The following is a 19,970-nucleotide window of genomic DNA, read 5'->3' on the forward strand; positions in this document are numbered from 1 at the left end:
GGTGTGCCAAGACTGCAACGCTAATCCCAAACAGTAAAAGTTTTAGTACCGAGGTTTTGCCGATAGAACTTCGCAACTTCTAACACAAGAACGCTTTTCCCGCCTTGAGACACAGGCCACGATAAGTTCGATTCCAAAACAACTTTACGGTTCTTTATCCTCATGCCAATCTACTTGAAATTGCTCGCTGAAGTATCGATGCCTGCCTTCGATGCCTGCCTGCGATGCCATGCGGGAGTGACTCTTTGATGCTGTCTCGTTCTTTTCAGATGTTGGTCTTTGTACTCCATGCTATCAGGCTGGCACGACAGCCGCTCCGTATCCGTTGTATAGCCTACACACTGGCTCGCTTCGCTACACTGGCCCTTCTGACGTTCTCAATATCCGCATTGATCCCTCCGCTGGTCTTAGGGCCCTCGTAACGGCTTTGGCCAATGAACCACCAGATTGTCACAAAAACCGTAAGTCCTCCCCAGATGACACAGGCATAGTTCATTGTTCCCGCATCGGTTGGAAGAGCGAATGGGAAGCAATATATGACAAACCAAACAATCATATATCCACAGGCGATGAAGTTGAAGACCATCCCGAGCTTTCCTAATTGGAAAGGCCCAAAATGAATGTTTCTACGGCGTGTCAAAAGATGTGGCAATATCGCTGCGATATACCTATTGCTCGTCAGCAACTGTGCTTTCGCATTTAACAGACACTTACGATGCGCTGCTCATCAGAACAAAGCTCCCGACAAAGGCGTTGAATGCGGTGGTACTTCCTTCATAGATGCTACGCCACTGTGAGTCGATGCTGCTACCAAAAGGTTGACAACTTACCAGCCCAAAACGGTCACGAGACATCCACAGGTAATGGTCGCAACAAAAGGCATGCCCAGCTTCGGGGAGACTTTGCCCAGATATTTGGGGAATGGGGTTGCTTGATCTCGGGCCAGTGCCCACAGGGTGCGTCCCGCGGTGATGTACACTCCCACCAGACAGAGGCCGACACAGAACAACAGCAAACAAAGCAGCCCGATAGCACCACTCGAAGATCCAGTCGCTTGTAGGTATATTTCAGCGATGGGGAATGCTGATTCGAACAAAGCGTTGTAGTCGTTGATGGCATACATTATCGCAATGATGTACAGCAAACCCGTGAGAAAGCCGACGACCATCTGAGCTGCGATGGCGATAGGTACATTTCTACCCGGGTTGGGTACCTCTTCGGCGATGTGACTGCATATGTCAGATATTAGAAATGCTGGAATCTCGGGAGCCTGCTTCTTTCGCGCACGTACCTGACTGCATCCGGAGTCCCCACGGAATATGCGCCGTTCAGCATACCAGCAACGAAAACGAACCTGCAAGAATCAGCTATCTGGTATTTTTCCGGCACACAGGTCGGTAGCAGCCGCGAACTCACCCGTTGGGATATCCAATATCTGCTGTCCACTCACTCCACACGAAGCTTGATGACGCGTGTGATGGACGTCCACCTGTACCAGGCATTGCAGCACTACACGTATGTCAACACACAGAACAACAAATAATGATTGAATGACTCACACCACGACAATGGTGATGAAAAGTCCTGCCAGTATCATGAATATCCCCACCATATTGAGATGGGGCATGGCACTGTTGAAGAGACAGACACATATACAAGCGATCCAGGTTACAATCTAGGCACGCATTGTCAGCTAATATCCCTGCTGTCTTCCTCGAAGGCCTCTGCGTGGTACTCACCAGGTAAGTGACGAACACATGCCATGACTTTGCGACGAAATCGCTATGGGTCAGACCATACATTTGGACAACGGTATTGGCTAACTCCTGTCAGTTATTGGTCGATGAACCGGAAGTGGATACCAACCAAAAATGAAGCTCATGGATGCTGCGCCGAACACCCAAGCCAGCCAGTTCCAGTACCCTGCATAAAACCTGCAGACTCGCGCATTAGTCAGTGCACGCATTGCGAATTGACACAAAAGGCTCACCCGATGACTCGCCCCCATCTCTTGCCGGGGGTCACAGAAGCCCAATGATATACACCGCCGCTCGAAGGGATCGCCGAAGCCAGTTCGGCAAGAGATGCGGCGACAATCCAATATAACACGGAGACCGTTATGAATTCATAGATGACACCGGGGGGGCCGCCATTGTAGATGGCCACCAGGATTGATCCGCCAATGGCAGGCCACACCTAGGAAATGTCAGAAAGCTGGATAGACGAGAATGAGGGAAGACTGAAGGACTCGTGCCTCAATACACAGCCATTCGCCAAGAAGCGGAACACTTACGCTGCCAACGACTAATCCAACACCAGCGGCCGCCAGCAGACTAAAGTTGCGATCGAGTTCTTGTACATGGCCAGACGCATTGATGAGGTCGGAGCTTTCCGCAGTAGGTGTTGGGACGTCGCCGTCACTTGGGCTGACATCCTTCTCGCCTTGCAGGATAGACATTGCGACTGGGAACTATAGCAGAGCGAAAGATGCAAGAAGATCGACTTGTGAAGAAAAAGGCATCAGAGAAAAGGCCGGAGCACGAGATATAGCGACATCGTGATGATGACACAGGCGACATTTAGGTGATTTCAGGAGATATGACATCTGCCGTTCAAGCCTACCAGAATGGGATCCCTGGGCGAGCCATGGCGATCTGCCAGCAGCATGGGCATCGCGATCACTCGCCTCATACAATCCTACAGAGCAAAACGTGCAGAAATCATCTCGAGTGCGAGACTCCGATAATCCTTATCGGCCAACCAAGAACCCTTCACACGAGCTCTGATAGGCGAGATAGCTGACAACAAAGGACAAGTAAGAAATCGGTTCTCAGGCACCGACAAGGTCATCTTGGATTTCGGACAAGCTAACCTCTAGATGGCAGGAAGATAAGCTGGCATGCTCCTTGGACCAGGACCCTAGGGTTGTTTCAGATACGAGGTACTCCGTAATCCGTACGGAGTACTCACAATGGGAATAATGTTCTTCCAACACTGCAATAGATTGCTCACCCGAGAGCGATTAGTCCGCATAACAGCAACAAATCGAGGACAAAGGGAAACAGTGTCGAGAGCCACCAAGGTCTGTTGCCTCCAGGCACATCGGCTTCTGGGTGGAAAAAGGAATCCGCATATGTCTCCTAACCTTCCTGGCTGGCTCCCATTTCACTCACGGCTAATAAGCAGAAGTACCCCAAGTACCTTGGAATCCACCCATAACAACTAGCGCGCCCAAGTGACCTCACTGACGACATGCCCTAAAGAGCAACGGATATGTGCGGTGAAGAACAACAGCTCAAAATCTGCTGACGAGCACGAGCAGGATGTGCGACTTGCCATTGTCCTGCAGATCTGGACCATGCGAAGATGAGTGAAAGAGCCCAATCGTTCTTAGGCCTCGAAGACCTCCATGTTTTCATCACTGGAGCTCGAGGAGGAATTGGTAGTGCGGCAGTGAAAGAATTTCTCGGTAAGTTTACAAAAGAAAATTAAAGTTGGGCAGAAACAAAGCCGATGTAAGGATGGTGATCCCTAACGTTAACTCAATCTTCAGCACTGGGATGTCGTGTTACGGGTTTCGATAAGAGATCGATTGATGCGTCGGAGCTATGTTCGACGGAGGACCAACAATCCCGATTCTTCACCACGCAGGGTGATTTGACCTCCGAACCGTCGATTGCTGAAGCATTTAAGTCGTCAACCACCAAATTCGGACCGGTGCACATCTTGGTCGCTAATGCTGGAATCACCGACGAAACGGCTCATCCTCCTATCTGGGAAATTGATACGGCGCTATGGGACAAGGTGTGAGCTTCTGCAGGCTGATACTGCTTTCCCAGAACATTTACTCATTCTGAATAAAGGTAAACGGGAACAATGTCCGAGGCACATTCTTGACTGTCAAACACTTTCTGCTGTCCGTCAAGCAGAGCCAGGAAGCACAAGGGAGGGAACTTGACAATGTTGCCATCGTCATTACGGGCTCGGAAACGGGCAAGTTTGGCCAGGAAGGACATGCCGAGTATGTCGTATCATCTGTGATGAATGCTGTGTCGCTTGCTGACCAATTTCCAGATATGCATCAGGCAAGGCGGGCCTACAATATGGCTTGGTCCGCACTGTCAAGAATGAGATCGTCCGCCTGAACCCGAAAGCTCGAATCAACGCTGTTGCACCTGGTTGGGTCAACACTGCCCTCATCGGAGACCGTCTCGACGACCCAAAGGAGATGTGGGCCGAATGCCAGGCTACGGTCGCCCTGAAGAAGATTGCACAGCCAGAGGACGTAGCAAGGGCAATGGCATTCCTGGCCAGTCACCGCGCAGCAGGACATATCTCGGGTCAATGCATCTCTGTCGATGGCGGTATGGAAGGCAGAGTCATCTGGCGAGAGGACCAAATCCTCGGCTCAGGAGCGCAATCTGGCGAAAACGTCGACGTTTCGGCGCGTCCCACCGCAATTCCTGCATCGCGAAGTCCGCCAAAGAGAAAGCGACGCATGAGGATTTGCTTGTCTGTGGACTTTGACGCAATCTCAGGATACTTAGGTACTGGCCATAATCCCAGCAACACGCTATCAGATTATTCGTCGGGTATATTCAGCGCCAATGTTGGTGTCGGACGGTTACTAAAGCTTTTCAAGAAGCATGAGATATCCGACAAGGTCACCTGGTTCATTCCCGGACACAGTCTGGAGACATTCCCAAGTCAAGCACAAGAGATACTGGAAAGTGGTGCTGAGCTCGGGCTACATGGATACAGTCACGAGGGTGCGTATGCCATGACTGTGGAGCAGGAAAGGGACGTTCTCGAGAAGTGCCTCGATCTCATTACGAAGTTGCGAGGTGGCAGACGGCCTGTGGGATACCGTGCACCGTTGTATCAGATTCGCGAGACAACGGTACGATTGCTCCAGGATCACGACTTTTTGTACGACAGCAGCATGAACGCGCATGACTCGCTACCTTACTTCTTACCCAAACCTTTCCCGGAAAAGCCGCCACACGTGCCAGACTACAAGAAAGACGCAAGCAGTTGGATGATACCGACACCAATACCCGAGCAGCCAGCACCGGGATCGGCAGAGGCTGACAAGGCTCTGGTGGAAATTCCGGCCAGTTGGTACTCGGAGGATGCGACACCCGTAAGTTCGAAAGAGGCAACCGCACATATGGACCATTGCTGATCTCATCAGATGGGATTCTATCCGTATACAGCCAGCACGCATGGCTATGTCAGCGTCGATGTGGTCGAGAAGATGTGGCTAGATCGATTCAACTGGTTGTGGGAGAACGAAAGCTGGCTCGACGAGGGCCCTGGCAAAGGCTATGGCTCGGTATATCCGTAAGTGACATGGCCCAGACTGGCTAACATAATCAAGCATGCTTGAATGTGTCAACTGATGCTCTGTTTTAGGCTGATCTGGCACCCGGAGAGCGCTGGACGGGTACATATCGTTGGGATGATTGACCGAGTCGTCTCGAAATTGGTTTCACAGATGAATGCTGCAGAGAAAGGGGAAATTACTTTCGAGACGACGGAAACTGTGGCTCATAGCTGGAAGCACAAGGGCCAACCATCATGATTATCTCAGCATGATTGAGTCCACACTTGGTTGTCTTTTGGGGAGGGCGTAGCAGTTGGATCGTGCATGGGGCTGGAAGTACGAGAAAGCGGCAAAAGGCTCGCGCAGATTCAGACCTTGATTAAGCCGTAGATTGTAGGGATAGCTAGGGTGTTGAAGCCAATAAAGAACCGCCAATGAGGGTGTGGATGCCCGGAACGATGCTGATTCAGCCATATCGTAAGGATGAGTGAGTGGGTTGCTGAGTCTATCGCCCCCCCAAGCCCACCCTCTCTTCCCCCGCCATGGTGATTCGCGAAACCGAGACAGAAAAGGCATCAGCTGGTTTGGGGCAAGTGTGCCTGTCAAGCCTGTACAGTAACTACTGTCTGCGATGACCCTGCCCATGCCGCTACTCACTATCAATCCAACTACTGCCATTCCGTCGTCACCGTCGTTCTAAAGACAAATGCACTCAACCCGTGTCACGCTTGTTCATGCTCTAGGGCTACTTGGAACTTAATCTTGCTCTTTACCCCTCTACTCCATACAAGGAAGCATGCTGCCACTTCTGAATCCCTTTGAGAAACCGCCACATCGGTTGTAGCATTTGACCAACGTCCGTCGATACCTATACTTCTGCCTACTGCCCTTCAGGTCGTACCCATCCTGCCTCCTCGCCATACACCCTCCGTTGATGCATTGATCACACAGCGACAATGTCTGCCTCAGACACTCCTCCCCCCGAACCGCTGCCGCACGAAGTAGTAGGCCTTCCCGTGCAAATTATACGAGAGGCCGAAGCGATTGCGGCAGCAAATCAAGAAGAGGACCGGACTACACAGAAGAAAACGGATGCCTCCTCAGCTCCAGAGAACCGTACACGGCATCACGGTGGCGTCTCTTCGAATCTAGACGATGTTCCTGCACCGGCCTACAATGGCGCAGATTATGGCCAGCTTGATATCAGTCAGAATGGGATGGATACTGGTGCTCGACTCGGCAGTGATGGCAGAGTCAACATCAAGATCAATCAGCGAAGTAAAAAGCTCACAAATCTGCTCCTACCAGCGCTGCGGCACCAATTAGAGTTACAGAGAAAGAAGGCTGAAGGAGAGCCGCCCATACCAGAAGGACTCGGCGATACAGAGGGCCTGCCACCTCCGCCCATGAACATCGTCATTCAAATTGTCGGCAGCAGAGGAGATGTCCAGCCATTTGTGGCGTTGGGTCAGGTCTTAAAGAACAAATACAAACACCGTGTGAGGATAGCAACCCATCCGACCTTCAAAGACTTTGTGACCGAAAATGGTCTCGAGTTTTTCAGTATTGGGGGCGACCCTGCAGAGCTTATGGCTTTCATGGTCAAAAATCCTGGTCTGATGCCCGGGATGGACTCACTCAAAAGTGGCGACGTGGGAAAGCGACGAAAAGGTATCTACGAGATCATCACGGGATGCTGGAGATCTACAATTGAGGCTGGCGACGGGACTGGTGTCCAGCTCACGGACGACGCCCGCAGCTTCGACAGTGCCATTTCCTTCGGTACCGATCCTACCATGAGGCCATTCGTGGCCGACGCGATTATTGCGAACCCTCCGAGTTTCGCCCATGTCCACATTGCAGAGAAGCTAGGCATTCCTCTACACCTGATGTTCACCATGCCCTGGTCACCGACTCAATCATTTCCTCATCCGCTTGCCAACATTGTCTCGTCCAATGCCGATGCCAATATGGCCAACTTTGTGACCTATGCTTTGGTCGATATGTTGACTTGGCAGGGACTGGGCGATGTGATCAATCGCTTCCGCGAGAGGAGTCTAAATCTCGAACCCATCAGTATCATGTGGGCTCCAGGTATGGTCAGCCGCCTACACATCCCTTGGACCTACTGCTGGTCGCCTGCCTTGATCCCTAAACCGGCAGATTGGGGCAACTATATTGATATTTCTGGCTTCTTCTTCTTGAATCTTTCGACAAACTACACCCCGGCGCCGGATCTCGCAGACTTTCTCGCAGCCGGCCCGCCTCCTGTGTATATCGGATTTGGATCGATCGTGGTTGATGACCCCAATGCCATGACGAAAATGATCTTCGAAGCTGTCAAGAAGACTGGTCAACGAGCGCTTGTCTCCAAAGGCTGGGGCGGTCTCGGCGCTGATCAACTTGGCATTCCTGAAGGCGTTTTCATGTTGGGCAATATTCCGCATGACTGGCTGTTCAACCATGTATCGTGTGTCGTCCATCATGGTGGTGCCGGGACGACGGCGGCTGGTATTCTTGCTGGCCGCCCGACGGTCGTGGTGCCTTTCTTCGGTGATCAACCATTCTGGGGTGCAATGACAGCAAAAGCAGGAGCAGGTCCGAAACCAATTCCGTACAAGCAATTGACTGCAGACAAATTGGCAGCACAGATTATGGACGCATTAAAGCCGGAGTCCCTCGAACGGGCAAAAGAGTTGAGCATGAAGATCAGATCAGAGGATGGCACAGAGGCGGGTGCCCAATCTTTTCACAAACAACTACACCTGCCAGACATACGGTGCTCGTTGGATCCTAGGCGTACCGCTGTTTGGCGCATAAAGCGGACAGATATTCGACTATCTCCATTGGCTGCTGTAGTCCTTGGAAGCGAAGGCCTGCTCGATTTCTCTGACCTGAAACTTTATCGAGCTCGGGAATATGAGACCGAGGACGGTCCATGGGAACCAATTTCAGGCGGTGCCGCAGCCCTTATTGGTACCATTGGGAATCTTTCCATGGGGGTTGCAGATTTTCCTGTGGAGATATTCAATTCTTTGAAAACCGCTCACGGCGACCTGAAAGATCTGCACGAGAGGGAACAGCAGAGGAAACATTCGGCAGGTCCTGGTACTCCTTTACAACCTCAGCTATCTCAGGAGACAATCCCAGATGACTCTGCAGAGAGAAGAGTCTCGGCAGATGCTGGCCTAGAACCCAAACAATCTCACGAGAGGGGACGTTCGCAAAGCCCTTCTGGTCCTGCAATTCTTTCGCATGAGAGAGTAGAGTCTCCCACATTCAGCGAACCAAGTACGGGAGCACCGACTCTGGCAACGACAACTTCCCAATCACGGCCCTCAGCCATGTCATCGGTCGTCTCTCCGGATGGCTCGAAGCGAAGCCACTCCCACCATCGCCGATGGTCACATCACCGCTCGCATTCACGATCCGGGTCAGGTTCGCGCAAGCCACATCACCGTGACCACTCTCCTGCTTGCGAAGAAGTCGGTCAGATTTCTCTGGAGACTGCTTTATCTGGCGCAAAAGCCGTGGGAAAGATTGTCTCTGCTGGTGTCAAGTCACCTATGGATTTCACACTCTCACTGGCAAAGGGATTCCACAATGCACCGAAACTATACGGAGATGAGACTGTCCGCAAAAGTGAGAAAATCACAGACCTTCAGTCTGGCCTCAGGGCTGCTGGCAGAGAATTCACCTATGGCTTCTATGATGGTGTCACTGGATTAGTGACGCAACCTCTTGCAGGAGCCAAGAAGGAAGGCGCTGCAGGCTTCTTCAAAGGTGCTGCAAAGGGTTTCGGGGGTCTAATCTTGAAGCCTGGTGCCGGCATCTGGGGTCTTCCCGGGTATACCGCCAAAGGTATCTACGCTGAAGTTGCCAAGCACTTTGGCAGCTCTGTGCAGAACTACATTATCGCTGCTCGAACGGCTCAAGGTTTTGAAGACTGGAAAAACAGTACCCCCGAAGAGAGAGACGCAATCATTAGTGCTTGGAAGGATAACAAGGTTGAGGAAAAGAAACGTGGACAACTTTACGGAAGTGAGCGCAAGGAGGCGATCGAAAGTCACATCCTGACCAAGACGCACAGCGACTCTGTTGAGCTCGTCCACGGCTTCAAAAACACCAGACATCTTAGCTGGGATGAGCGCAAGGCCCTTGCCGAGAGACGAGATCAACTCAAGAAAGAGCAGAAAGAACTGGAGCGTCGTGAACGAGAGGTCAAGATGGAAGAAGCCAGGCGTAACGGTAACGGCAACGGGAAGGCCAAGGTCAAGAGCCGTTGCCGATTCTGTCCCTTCGACCATGACAGCAATCACCATCTCGACCACACCCGGTCATTCTCCAGCATCAGTTCGTCTCTCGAATACTCGAAGACACACTCTCCCGATGATGATTCTTCCCTTCAAGACTACGAGCATGCCATCACCATGGCCGTCACAGAATCGAGTAAAGGAGATCCGGACGAAGACGCCATCATCGAGCGCGCGCTCAGAGCAAGTCTCAAGGAGTTGCATAATGCAGGGCACAACGGCAACGGCAAGGACCACAATGACGACGCGTACAAGAAGGCCCTCAGAGCGAGTCTGCGAGAGTTCAAACGAGCGCAGGCCGATCACCAGAAACGTCGTGAGTCACAAGAGACAGGGGTTATTTCCACGGTGGCCGAACAAGACGAGGAAGATGCAGATGAAGATGAAGAACATAGGAACCAACTCAAAAAGGTCCTGACGAGAAGTTTGGAAGAGTATAAAGCGTCGCAGGCTGCAAAGTCACAGCCAATCCTTATGGATTCTGCAGAAAACAATGATTCGGGCATCGATACAGATTATGACCACGACAAGGATTTCCACCGCGCCATGGAAGAGAGTAAACGGTTGCACGACGAGAATCAAGCTAAACATGCCGAATTGGCAAAGCGTGAAGAGGCGTTGAAGTCAGCAACGGTGACGAACGGTCTCGGTGCGGAAGAGGATGAGAAGTTGAAGCGCGCGATCACGGAGTCTGAGCAACATGAAAAGGCCCGCCAGGAAGACTTGACGAAACAACGGACCGAGGAGGAGATTGTGCTGGATTATATCAAGAAGCAGAGTCTGCGTGAGGAGGAGCTGAGAAAGCAGAGACTGGCGGAGCATGAGCAGGCTTAGACTGCGCCTGATTAACGACATGACTTGATACACTCATTATGGCCACGCGCCGTACCTGATTAGTATGATGTACGTTTGATGAGATGACGGAAATTGATACCATGGAGCTCTATGATTGGTATGATGGAGATTCCACGACACAATGATGATTTTATTATGCCTTGCTATCATCAAATCATGCTGTGTACTTGATTCTAAACGAATGATGCAGAATCACGAAGTGCCCAGTTGACACTTCTCATCCGATTCTCCCCAGTAGTCTTCCAAATAACCTCGCGATTGTCCCATGAACCTTTTGACAGCCTTGTCGTCCACCTCCTCCCGACTAACGCATTGTCATGTTTTCGGAATCCTTGTTGTAGTCAGGAGTGGTGAGTTCAGGCCTTTCGAAGCGCTTGGTAAATCGATAGGTCCAGCCTGTCTTGTCAGAGCTGTTGCGCTTGCTGGGGCTCTTCGTCGGACTCTTTTCGGGACTGTTGTCTGGGCTCCTGTCGGGGCTGTTGTCAAGACTTTTGTCAGGTTCTGACTCCTCAGTGTTGTCCTTGTCCTTGCTCTCACTCTGGTTCAGGTTGGTGGAGCGTAGCCGTCGGATAGCTCTGCCGATTGACTTTCCCATTGGCATAGCCAACAATGTGCGACTCATCTTCTTGGCCTTTGAGACATTTGCGTCCGTGGACTCCTCACTGCTGCTTTCTGCTGACAGTCTTTGACGTGCTCCCTTGGAAGGGCCTTCATTCGGGTTGGGGCTGAACGGATCATCGACTTCACCTCCAACAACTTCATCTGGGGTTGAGGTTGAGTTACATTCGGCGATGGTGCTGAGCGGGGCGTTCAAGATACTGCCGGCATTGGTTTGGTCGCTACTGTTTCGAGCCCGAGCGTTGTGCATCCATCTCCTTTTGAGGGCATTTGGTACATCATGCGCATTATGATCCAAGAAGGAGCTGTGAACTGCCAGGCGGACACCTCGTTTCGAAAACCGTTGTGTCAAAGCATCGTCGTTGCTTCTCTGCTTGCCGCCAGCGCTACTGCTGGGAGGCAGAACGTCCTCGAATGGAGATACGTCGACTCCAGTAGCCGACGAAAGGTTCCGACCATGGGCACCTGGCTCAAAAGTAGGAGTGTCGATGGACCCTTCTGCGGAGGAATTGGATGATGTATGCCGATGGGATTTTATCGGGCTCTCCTTCAGATTCGTAATGGCGTGCCTGGTTGCAAAGACGGCCTCCAGGATGACATGATCTTCTTGGAGCACATGAGGTGCTGATTCTGCCAGGCGTCCTTCTGATCTGTAACCGGGTCAGCGCTTGTGAGATTATGTCGATGCCAGTCACTCACTTCTGCAGGCCGTACTGGATGCCATGAAGAAGCACAGTACGCATGACAATCAGGGTACGAATGTTTGCTTCCATGTGTTTGTGTAGCTTGACCACATATTTCCTCTTTCGCAGCCATCCAACCGCTGTTTTGTGCACCTCCTGACAACAATCCTCGACGTCTTCGAATATGCTTTCCAGTTGACGACATATCTCCCTGAGATCCTGGTTGAAGGTTTCGGTGTACTGGTCTTTTGCAGCATTTACAGCCTGTACAAGGTCACTGAGGACGGTAGACAGGCGTGAGAGTTCGTCAGCGGCATTGGAGATGTCGGCCGAGGCGATGTCATTGCCACATTTCTCAAACAGCTTGTTCAGATCCTTAGCGATGATTTCAGCACGATGTGAGAGATCGATGAGCTCCACCTCATCGTCGATGGTATCTTCAGACATCTTCTTCGTTGCATTCCGGGAGGATGACAGATTCAAGTATCTGGTTGAACGCGATGGTTGAGGGGAGGGTGTTGAAGTGAAGGTCGAGGTGAAGTGATGCTCAATTCTTGGGGGGCGCCTGCCGTGAAGCCGTCAAATCAGGAAGGAAATGAGCTCGACCGCCATATTGTGACATAGGTACGCCTTCCCGTTACATACATGGGAAGGTCTGGACGTGCTACGACATTCAGCCACCTCAAGATGTTCACTGACTTGCCCGGACTCTTCTCAGGAAAGCCACTTGCTCATCTGTCTTGTGGTGGTCCCCTCTTGTCTACAATCGACTTTACCATATCATCGCCCACAACATCAGCCTCACCTCGCTCAAGCATGTCTCACGAGTAGTATGTCCGCACGTCGCCCATCTGACCCTAGTACCATACCATTTCCCAACAACCGTTGCACATGATGCCGATCTCATTGTACCCCATGTGTTCTATATCAATATTCCACCGGTGCTTGCAATTGTTGCAAGAACTGTTCCTGTTGACGGCTGTCCTGAACCTGTCGATCGCGCTTTTCGACTCGTTATACTGTGTGCACAATTTTTGATACAGCTGCTTTTCGTTCTTGAGCTCGTCTCTGAGTCGAGCTTGGCTCGCCCGCAACGAACTCAAGTCTGCACGCAGCTTTTGATTTGTGGCTCGGAGCTCTTCGTTGACCTTAGAATTGGGTTCAGGCTTTGGTTGGTTGGCGTCCTTCGCCCCAAGCTTTGCGGCCTTGAGCTGAAGAATTTCGTTTTGCTGAGACTGAATGTTTTTGTTGAGCCCTTCTATCTTTGCCTCCGCAAATTTGTGATTCTCCTGTGACGCCTTGAGTGACTCGCCCAGCTTGTCGATTTGGCTAGTGAGTTCGTCTGCAAAAAGCGCCTCCTGGCTCTGGTTGAGCTTGATCGAGGCTTCCAGGAAACGTGTTCGTCTTTCTTGCTGGAGCAAGTCCTGCTTGAGCTGGTCATTTTCTGTTGTCCATTGCGTACGCATGCTGCACAAGAGTTGCCAGGTATTGGGATCTAACGAGGTCAACAGAGATACCAAGGTGGCGTCTTGTTCAACAGCTGGCATGTGTCGTGTGCACAGAGACAAGAATGGTGTTACAAGAGCCCTCTCTCTTCGAAGCATGTAGTCAGCTGCTAAGCGCAGGTCTTCGGACAATGAGGCCTCTTTTAGCAGCTCTTTCTCTACCCATGCCATGATCTTCGACAGGGCAACATCTTGTAAGCCGACAACCTGAAGCATTCTTGCAGCAGTATAGACCTCGGTTTCCGCCATCACCTCTGTCGGGCTGCTACATGGACTGTTGTCATGAGGCTTGTTGAGCAATCGTTGTTTCGAAGTGAGGACAGCCCACTTCTGTTCAGTGGTGACGCTGCCTAGGTTCGTACTTGTCGAATCTCCTTTGGAGACAGATCCTGGACCTCCTCCAATAGTTGCGAGAAAGTTGTTGACGTTCGGAAATCTCTTAGCAAGTTCGATTGGCGTTGTTCCCAAAATACCGTTGTTCTCCGACTTGAATAGTCTTGGATGGTCAGAGATGGAGCCGCGGTAGAGGAATGCCAGGATTCTGCGAAAGGCATCTGGAGACACATTCTCGAGGGTGTAGGCTTCGCCACCTAGGAACTGTTTCTCAGGTTAACTTGTATCAGTACTCCGAAAACAACGAGTCAAATCTTACCTGAGAGAACGCGGTCTCTGATTTGAGCACCGGTGAGTGGGTTCCGACGACCGCCCTGTGGGCAAAGAAGAATTGGCCCTCGCATATGATCACAAGATCACAGCCTTCTCCGGTGGCAAGCAATTTGAGGAGGCTGCGCATGTTGGAAGATTGTGAAGCTGTTGTGATTGTGATACTCGATGAATGTTCGTCTGGGGTGATGAAAAGGTGAGGTGGCCTGGCTGTCGCAAGAGAAGTAATCAGAAGACATCTGACGACAAGGTCTCAACTGACTCGGCCACTTCAAAACGATTTGATGCAGTGAAACATGGATTTGTCCTGAGTGAAGTTGGATGAAGGAAGGTGCAGGCGCGGTTCGGCATTAGTGAAAATCTGAGGTGAAAATGAGACGTGATCTCAGTTCACGCGTTCCTGTTACTTCGCAGCCAACTCGACACCATTCACTTCAAATTCAACCCTGTCAGTCTGAGAACAGATCTTCCAGAGTCTGCAACATTTTCTTTTGAAGTTCCCTCAATTCACCTTTATCCACCCTTCCCTTTGCGGCACCAGCTTTTTCCAGACCTTCTTCCAGGACAACAAGGTCATGTTTGATGGCGTAGAACGGCACACCTATTGCTCTCATTTGTCTATCAAAATCCGAAGCCATAGCCACCAGCCCAGAATACACTTTCTTGTCATACACATCCAGCTCTGCCTGGTTGGCCTTTGGATCTGAAGGAGCTACGGCAATCTCCTTGCCTCCCAACGACTTTAAAAGAGCTGCTACTTCTTGAGACTTGCCGGTTCTGCCCTGCTGTCTAGCCACAATTGCTTCCCTCCCAGCCCACCATTGCCGCTCGTGTTTGTGCTGTTCAGCGATTATGTGCTTGATACGAGCAGAAGCCTGTTCATTTGTGACTAGATGGCGAGTGACATGTTTGAGTGCAGCTGGCCAGGTGGTGATCGTTGAAGCATCAGGTACTGTGGGCGTTGATGGCTTGTTTGGAACATCGACTAGACGAGGTTTCGGCGGAGACTGCTGGGGAGTCGAGGTCTGTTGTCTATGAAGCGGAGGTGGAGTGATAGGTCTGTGCTGGCTTTCTGCCGGGAGCAATCCTAAGCCGGGAATGAAAGATTCAGTGGTGGCGATGACTGGCTGGTGAGACTGCTGTTGTCCTGAGGGTCCAGGTTGTGGGGTCGGAGAAGGCTGTGTTGTGTAACTGTTCAAGGCCGCCAGGACGCGCTGCAGTTCAGGATTTCGAGCCATTTGTAACTGGTGGGATCGGCCAGGAGGATAGATCCATTGAGTTGGGCGAAAAGGAACGATATAGAAGTCTGGGCTTTGTCCCTGAAGTTTTAAAGTTAGGAACACGTGTTCAGTGTAGTGAGGATAGGATGTTGAAGTCGACACAGTGTCTGACGATGAGGTCGATGGATGTCTTGGCAAGGCTCCCTCCCTTCTCTTCATATAGTAGTACGTAAGCAAGGCTGAGTAAATGCTCCCTCGTCAACAGCGAGTAGCATAAGGCACGAGAGAACTTTCCCTGAGCGGCATGAAGACATCCATCAGAGTCTGGAACAAGGCCTCATCCGTTAGGTGGCTTTTTGGCTTTTTGTGTCAAGCAAACTGGGCTTATGGCTTATGGCTTATGGCTTATGCAGCTCGATCTGCGGGGCTCCCCAGAAAATCCGGGATCTCGGACAATAAATAATGTATGTCGCGTTCAACAATAGCCTATACTAATCACAAGGCGTTGTGTCCAGATGTCGCCTATGACTCTATCATACAGTTTTGAGGCGTCTTGAAATCAAGAAGTCGACTGATTCTTACAAATCAGAACGAGACATGCTGCGCCAGCCTGGCAGTGGTATAGTCATGGAGCTGAACAAAAGGTATAAAAGCGACCTCTTGCTGTCCAGAACTCGTCCAGCCCACAAGGGCACATTCATCACCCTATTCGCACAGTAACAAACGGCACAATGCCGTCAAGCCCAATCGAGAAGGTCACTGTCGTTGGCGGATCCGGCCTGACAGGCGCTGAAATCGTCCGACATCTTCTTCGAGCAAACTTCGACGTCTCAGTCCTCAGTCGTGCATCTTCCAATGCCCAAATTCCCAATGGTGCAAAGGTCATCAAGACCGACTACACCCACGACTCCCTTGTGGCCGCTCTCAAAGGCCAAGACGCCGTGGTTTCAGCCATGGCAACCTTCCACCTGGAACAACAATTCCCCATCATCGACGCTGCCGCTGAAGCCGGAGTCCGCCGATTCATCCCGTCTGAATACGGCGTCGACACCTCCGACCCATCCGTTACCAACCTAGTCCCATTGACGGGCCTCAAAAGAGATGCTGTCGAGCGCCTGAAGGCCAAAGAATCCACGGGGATGTCTTGGACAGGCCTCATAGTCGGTGCATTCTTCGACTCGATACTTGACATGCCCGGTATTTTGGGCGTGAATATGGCAGAAAAGACCTTGACAGTCTTCGACGGCGGAGACATTACCTTTGAAGCGACAAATCTCGCGCAGATAGGTCGTGCTGTCACAGCCGTCTTGTCGGCCGAACATGTGGAAGAGACGGCTAACCAGTACATCTATATCAACAGCTTTACCATCAGTCAGAATCAAATGCTCAAGACTTTCCAAAACCTAACCGGAAACGCCTTTCAAGTTACACATGCGAAGAAACAGGAGGCTCAAACCGTCGCCGATGAGAAGATACGTGGCGGTCCCAGCGACGAAGAGGCATGGAGACGAGGGAATTACGAAGCCATTGTGCTGTTGATGTTGAACAATGGCGGGTTCTGTGAGTTCTCAAAGACCAAAGGCTTGTGGAACGATAGGTTGGGTCTTCCTCTGGAGGACGCTGAAGAGACTATCCGAAGTTATCTGGCGTCAAAGGGGCTCGTCAAATAGGCGGAGGCGACAATCGGATGGGCGTGGACTTGATAATCCAACCAGACATTGTTCTGGATGACTCAGAAACTCGCCTGCCCAACATCAAATAGTACATGTATCTTACAGCCAGATGCTTTCAAGTAAATTGAGTAAGAAAGAAAGTGAGTGTATGGTGTTTCTTCGTCTATCTGCATTTCCAGCTCCGTCATTCGCTGTAGTCAAGTGGAACCACTCTCCTGCAGGTGTTGAAGAATCATCATCGGGAACACGGGCTGTCATTTCAATATCATGCAGCTCATGATCCCCGAATCTTGAGAAGCTTCACAATTCTTCAACGAGACACAAATCCGATCCTGATTGTACACTTCCATCAAGACACCTCCGTGTACATTACTCCAACCTAGCTAATGCCGCTCGTGTAACACCAGCCCACACTGTTCACCTAATCCCTCAACTGGAAGCAATCTTCCACTACCAGAAAAAAAAAATGTCCCGCAGACCACCCTCCGACACCTTCACCCGCTTCACATCAACAACACCACACGCCATGTCCCGCGCCGCAGCTCCCGGCTTCACATACCAACCCGCTCCAAATCCATCATCATCCCCATCCCAGTCCCCATCCTCAAGACCTCCACCCCAAAACGAAACCCCCCAGGAAAAGGTCGCACGTCTCCGCGCCGCCGCCCGCGCCGCAAAGGAATCCGCAAACTCCTCGCCCTTAGAACGCGTCATCGACACAGGCCGCCGCTGGGCCGACCGCGCCCACCGCTTCACAGCCTACGGTCTGATCCTCTTCGCCGGCGTATCCACCGTGGTCGCCGCCTACGGAACAACATCCCTAATCGCACATAACCGGCGGCAGAAACGTGCGTGGATCGAGCGCGAACTCGACAGACTAGACCAAGCGCGCGTGGCGTTTCTACGGGGAGACGCCACCGCCGAACAATTACATTTACTCGAGCAAGAACGTGCGGGTGAGGAGATGGAGGCTGCGCGGAAACGAGCGGTCGAGCGCAAGTCCTCTGAATCATATTACAGCAGGTTCAGAAATATGTTCGCAAGTCAGGCGGCCAAGGGAGAGATGGGGACAGAAACAGAGGCGGAACGGCTCACACGACAACAGCAGGATGCTAGACGAGCTCGGGGGAGACAAGGGCCGGCGGATGACAGTTTCGTCGAGGGAGAGATTCGGCCCACCGCGGTAGCTACGGGCGTACCACTACCAGTAGCATCGAGTGGGATTCAAGGCGTGGGTGTCGATTCGAAGGGGAGACCGGTGCCGCAGGATAGAGTGGAATATCTTAGTACACCACCTGTTGGACAGGCTGCCAGTGTGGATGCAGGGACCAGAAGGAAAGGAGGTCCCCTGGATCAGTGGGCTGGAAACGTGGCGGACGCAGTGACGCATCCGACGCAGAATCAGGGATGGCTGAGTTGGTTGAGAGGCGGCAAGTCATAAAAACTGGACATGTGTGTAATGTGTATGCAGGAGAAAGTTCAAAGTTCATATTCATCCTCTGTACAGCTAAGGGTTTCAAAAGAAGGGGTTTGCATAGCGGCTGAATGTTGATCATCCGCTCCGGCGAGAAACGAAGTGCCAAAACAAACTCATGCTCTCGTAAACCATCAAAAAGGCAAATGCAATGCTCCAAAGATGCACTCTGGCAATAACCCGCTAAAGCGATAGCCGTCCGATCATAGCCTCGTTTCAATTCATCACTCGTTGCACATGCAACGTCACGCCATGCCATGCTCTATCCCATCATGACCATAAAATGTGACTATAGTGACCTGGCACTTTCTGAATGCATTTGTCACAACCGGTGAGAAATCCCATATGAAGTCTCGCCGTCCTTGACCGCCCAGGGCTTCCGTGCCCATCGAGTTGAAGTCTATATCTTTCTTCCAGCTGAGCCTCGTCATTCTTCATTCCGTCATTCATCACGACACCGTCCATGTCATCGTCTCCCGCAGGACTTGGAAGACCGTCTCGCGTGATCCATGAGTCCTGTTCGAACATAGGACTAAGGTTGGTCCGGAGAGGCGGAAATTGATGTCGTGGAACGCTAGGTAGATCCGGAATGCGGTCATCGAAATGTTTGCTAATAGGTGTGGGAACCCTCTCTCTTGCAAAAGAGTCCATGGCACTCAAAAAGTTCCGGTCACGTTGAGGAGGCATGATGTCGTTCGATCGAGCTCGCCGGATTTTCGGAATCGGGGTAGAAGTCATTGTATGGTCCATGTCGACGTCTAGCGAATCTCCATGTTGGGCTTGGATTGAGGAGAGGCTGTTATTGCTACTTCCTTGGGAGCGCGGCATTGACAAAGGTCTTTCAGACCCAAATTTCTCCTCATGTGTCTGGTCGAGGCTCTCCTCATCGGAAGTGTCCACGGGAGTGGGAGGTTGTTGGTAGACGGAAGTGAAGAGTGAGTACGCCTGAGGGGCAGGAATGTGAGGCCGCGAGGGGCTTAGTCGGAATGGCAGAGTGTGGGTTGACCTCCGTTTGATATCGCGACCGAAAGAATTGTCGTCAAGATGGTCGGGTCTTCGCTTCCGTTTATGCGGTGTAGTGTTGAAGTCAAACCCAGAATGCACGTCGGCCATGTTTGTGGACTTTTGCTCATCAGTCGACATGAGGACAAAACTTCTGGCAAGCGCTCAACAGAGTTCCTTTATGTGGAGGGGCTCATGTCATAAGCCCCGATCGGAAAGGGGAGTTGATCAAACGGTGGCAGTGTCGCAAGTTTCGAGAAGATGGCTGATGAAACACACACAATTTCGACGGGAACCAACCAGGGCGGCTCGACAGCTGGAAGTGAGGAAAGGCGACCTTAACCAATGTATGACGCGATGAGTCGGAAAGTCAGCGTTCCGTATAACGATGACCTGGTCGTGATGGCAGTGTTGAAGAAACGAAAAAGGGGATGGATTGATGAGTATGATGGTTAATTGACTTCAACAAAGAACGACATCATGGGGGGCATATGTGGGATGGAAGGATATAACCGAAGCCACACTTTCCCAGGTGGCATTTACCTATTAGACTCAAGTGATTGGGTTACAACTGCCTCTTTGTCCATTCAATCAGCCACAAAAGGGGCTTGCTCGTTATGACGTCAGTTTAGGATGCA

General features: G+C 51.4%; 9 protein-coding genes across 9 annotated transcripts; 4 read left to right on the top strand and 5 right to left on the bottom strand.

Moving 5' to 3' along the window:
- Positions 1–77: 77 nt before the first annotated feature.
- On the bottom strand, positions 78–1,742 carry EDD37DRAFT_624050 (amino acid/polyamine transporter I). Its single transcript, XM_062816142.1, has 6 exons — positions 1,560–1,742; positions 1,417–1,509; positions 1,292–1,354; positions 831–1,229; positions 715–783; positions 78–668 (listed from the first exon to the last, which is right to left on the bottom strand). The coding sequence occupies exons 1-6, from the start codon at positions 1,625–1,627 to the stop codon at positions 335–337; spliced, it is 1,026 nt and encodes a 341-aa protein (XP_062673924.1). The 5' UTR covers positions 1,628–1,742; the 3' UTR covers positions 78–334.
- Positions 1,743–3,366: 1,624 nt separating this feature from the next.
- EDD37DRAFT_647697 (glucose 1-dehydrogenase) lies at positions 3,367–5,584 on the top strand (the record flags this gene model as incomplete). The annotated part of the gene is made up of 6 exons (XM_062817913.1): positions 3,367–3,469; positions 3,554–3,804; positions 3,864–4,021; positions 4,075–5,143; positions 5,195–5,343; positions 5,416–5,584. The coding sequence occupies 6 exons, from the start codon at positions 3,367–3,369 to the stop codon at positions 5,582–5,584; spliced, it is 1,899 nt and encodes a 632-aa protein (XP_062673925.1).
- Positions 5,585–5,912: 328 nt separating this feature from the next.
- EDD37DRAFT_624076 (sterol 3beta-glucosyltransferase) lies at positions 5,913–10,597 on the top strand. Its single transcript, XM_062816143.1, has one exon. It carries the CDS (start codon positions 6,283–6,285, stop codon positions 10,471–10,473), a length of 4,191 nt encoding a protein of 1,396 aa, XP_062673926.1. The 5' UTR covers positions 5,913–6,282; the 3' UTR covers positions 10,474–10,597.
- Positions 10,598–10,635: 38 nt separating this feature from the next.
- Positions 10,636–12,447, bottom strand: EDD37DRAFT_289864 (uncharacterized protein). The gene is made up of 2 exons (XM_062811119.1): positions 11,812–12,447; positions 10,636–11,762 (listed from the first exon to the last, which is right to left on the bottom strand). Exons 1-2 carry the CDS (start codon positions 12,240–12,242, stop codon positions 10,799–10,801), a joined length of 1,395 nt encoding a protein of 464 aa, XP_062673927.1. The 5' UTR covers positions 12,243–12,447; the 3' UTR covers positions 10,636–10,798.
- EDD37DRAFT_289863 (uncharacterized protein) lies at positions 12,448–14,252 on the bottom strand. Its single transcript, XM_062811118.1, has 2 exons — positions 13,953–14,252; positions 12,448–13,897 (listed from the first exon to the last, which is right to left on the bottom strand). The coding sequence occupies exons 1-2, from the start codon at positions 14,091–14,093 to the stop codon at positions 12,653–12,655; spliced, it is 1,386 nt and encodes a 461-aa protein (XP_062673928.1). The 5' UTR covers positions 14,094–14,252; the 3' UTR covers positions 12,448–12,652.
- A 160-nt stretch (positions 14,253–14,412) lies between these two features.
- Positions 14,413–15,201, bottom strand: EDD37DRAFT_647701 (uncharacterized protein; the record flags this gene model as incomplete). The annotated part of the gene is made up of 1 exon (XM_062817914.1): positions 14,413–15,201. One exon carries the CDS (start codon positions 15,199–15,201, stop codon positions 14,413–14,415), a length of 789 nt encoding a protein of 262 aa, XP_062673929.1.
- Positions 15,202–15,650: 449 nt separating this feature from the next.
- EDD37DRAFT_624079 (uncharacterized protein) lies at positions 15,651–16,996 on the top strand. The gene has a single exon (XM_062816144.1). It carries the CDS (start codon positions 15,915–15,917, stop codon positions 16,851–16,853), a length of 939 nt encoding a protein of 312 aa, XP_062673930.1. The 5' UTR covers positions 15,651–15,914; the 3' UTR covers positions 16,854–16,996.
- Positions 16,997–17,006: 10 nt separating this feature from the next.
- Positions 17,007–18,449, top strand: EDD37DRAFT_678133 (uncharacterized protein). Its single transcript, XM_062819631.1, has one exon. It carries the CDS (start codon positions 17,323–17,325, stop codon positions 18,295–18,297), a length of 975 nt encoding a protein of 324 aa, XP_062673931.1. The 5' UTR covers positions 17,007–17,322; the 3' UTR covers positions 18,298–18,449.
- A 151-nt stretch (positions 18,450–18,600) lies between these two features.
- On the bottom strand, positions 18,601–19,443 carry EDD37DRAFT_606828 (uncharacterized protein; the record flags this gene model as incomplete). Its single annotated transcript, XM_062814926.1, has 1 exon — positions 18,601–19,443. One exon carries the CDS (start codon positions 19,441–19,443, stop codon positions 18,601–18,603), a length of 843 nt encoding a protein of 280 aa, XP_062673932.1.
- Between the last annotated feature and the right edge of the window lie 527 nt (positions 19,444–19,970).

The sequence above is a fragment of the Exophiala viscosa genome, assembly GCF_022695815.1.
Source record: "Exophiala viscosa unplaced genomic scaffold EDD37scaffold_2, whole genome shotgun sequence".
Classification (NCBI taxonomy): Eukaryota; Fungi; Ascomycota; class Eurotiomycetes; order Chaetothyriales; family Herpotrichiellaceae; genus Exophiala; species Exophiala viscosa.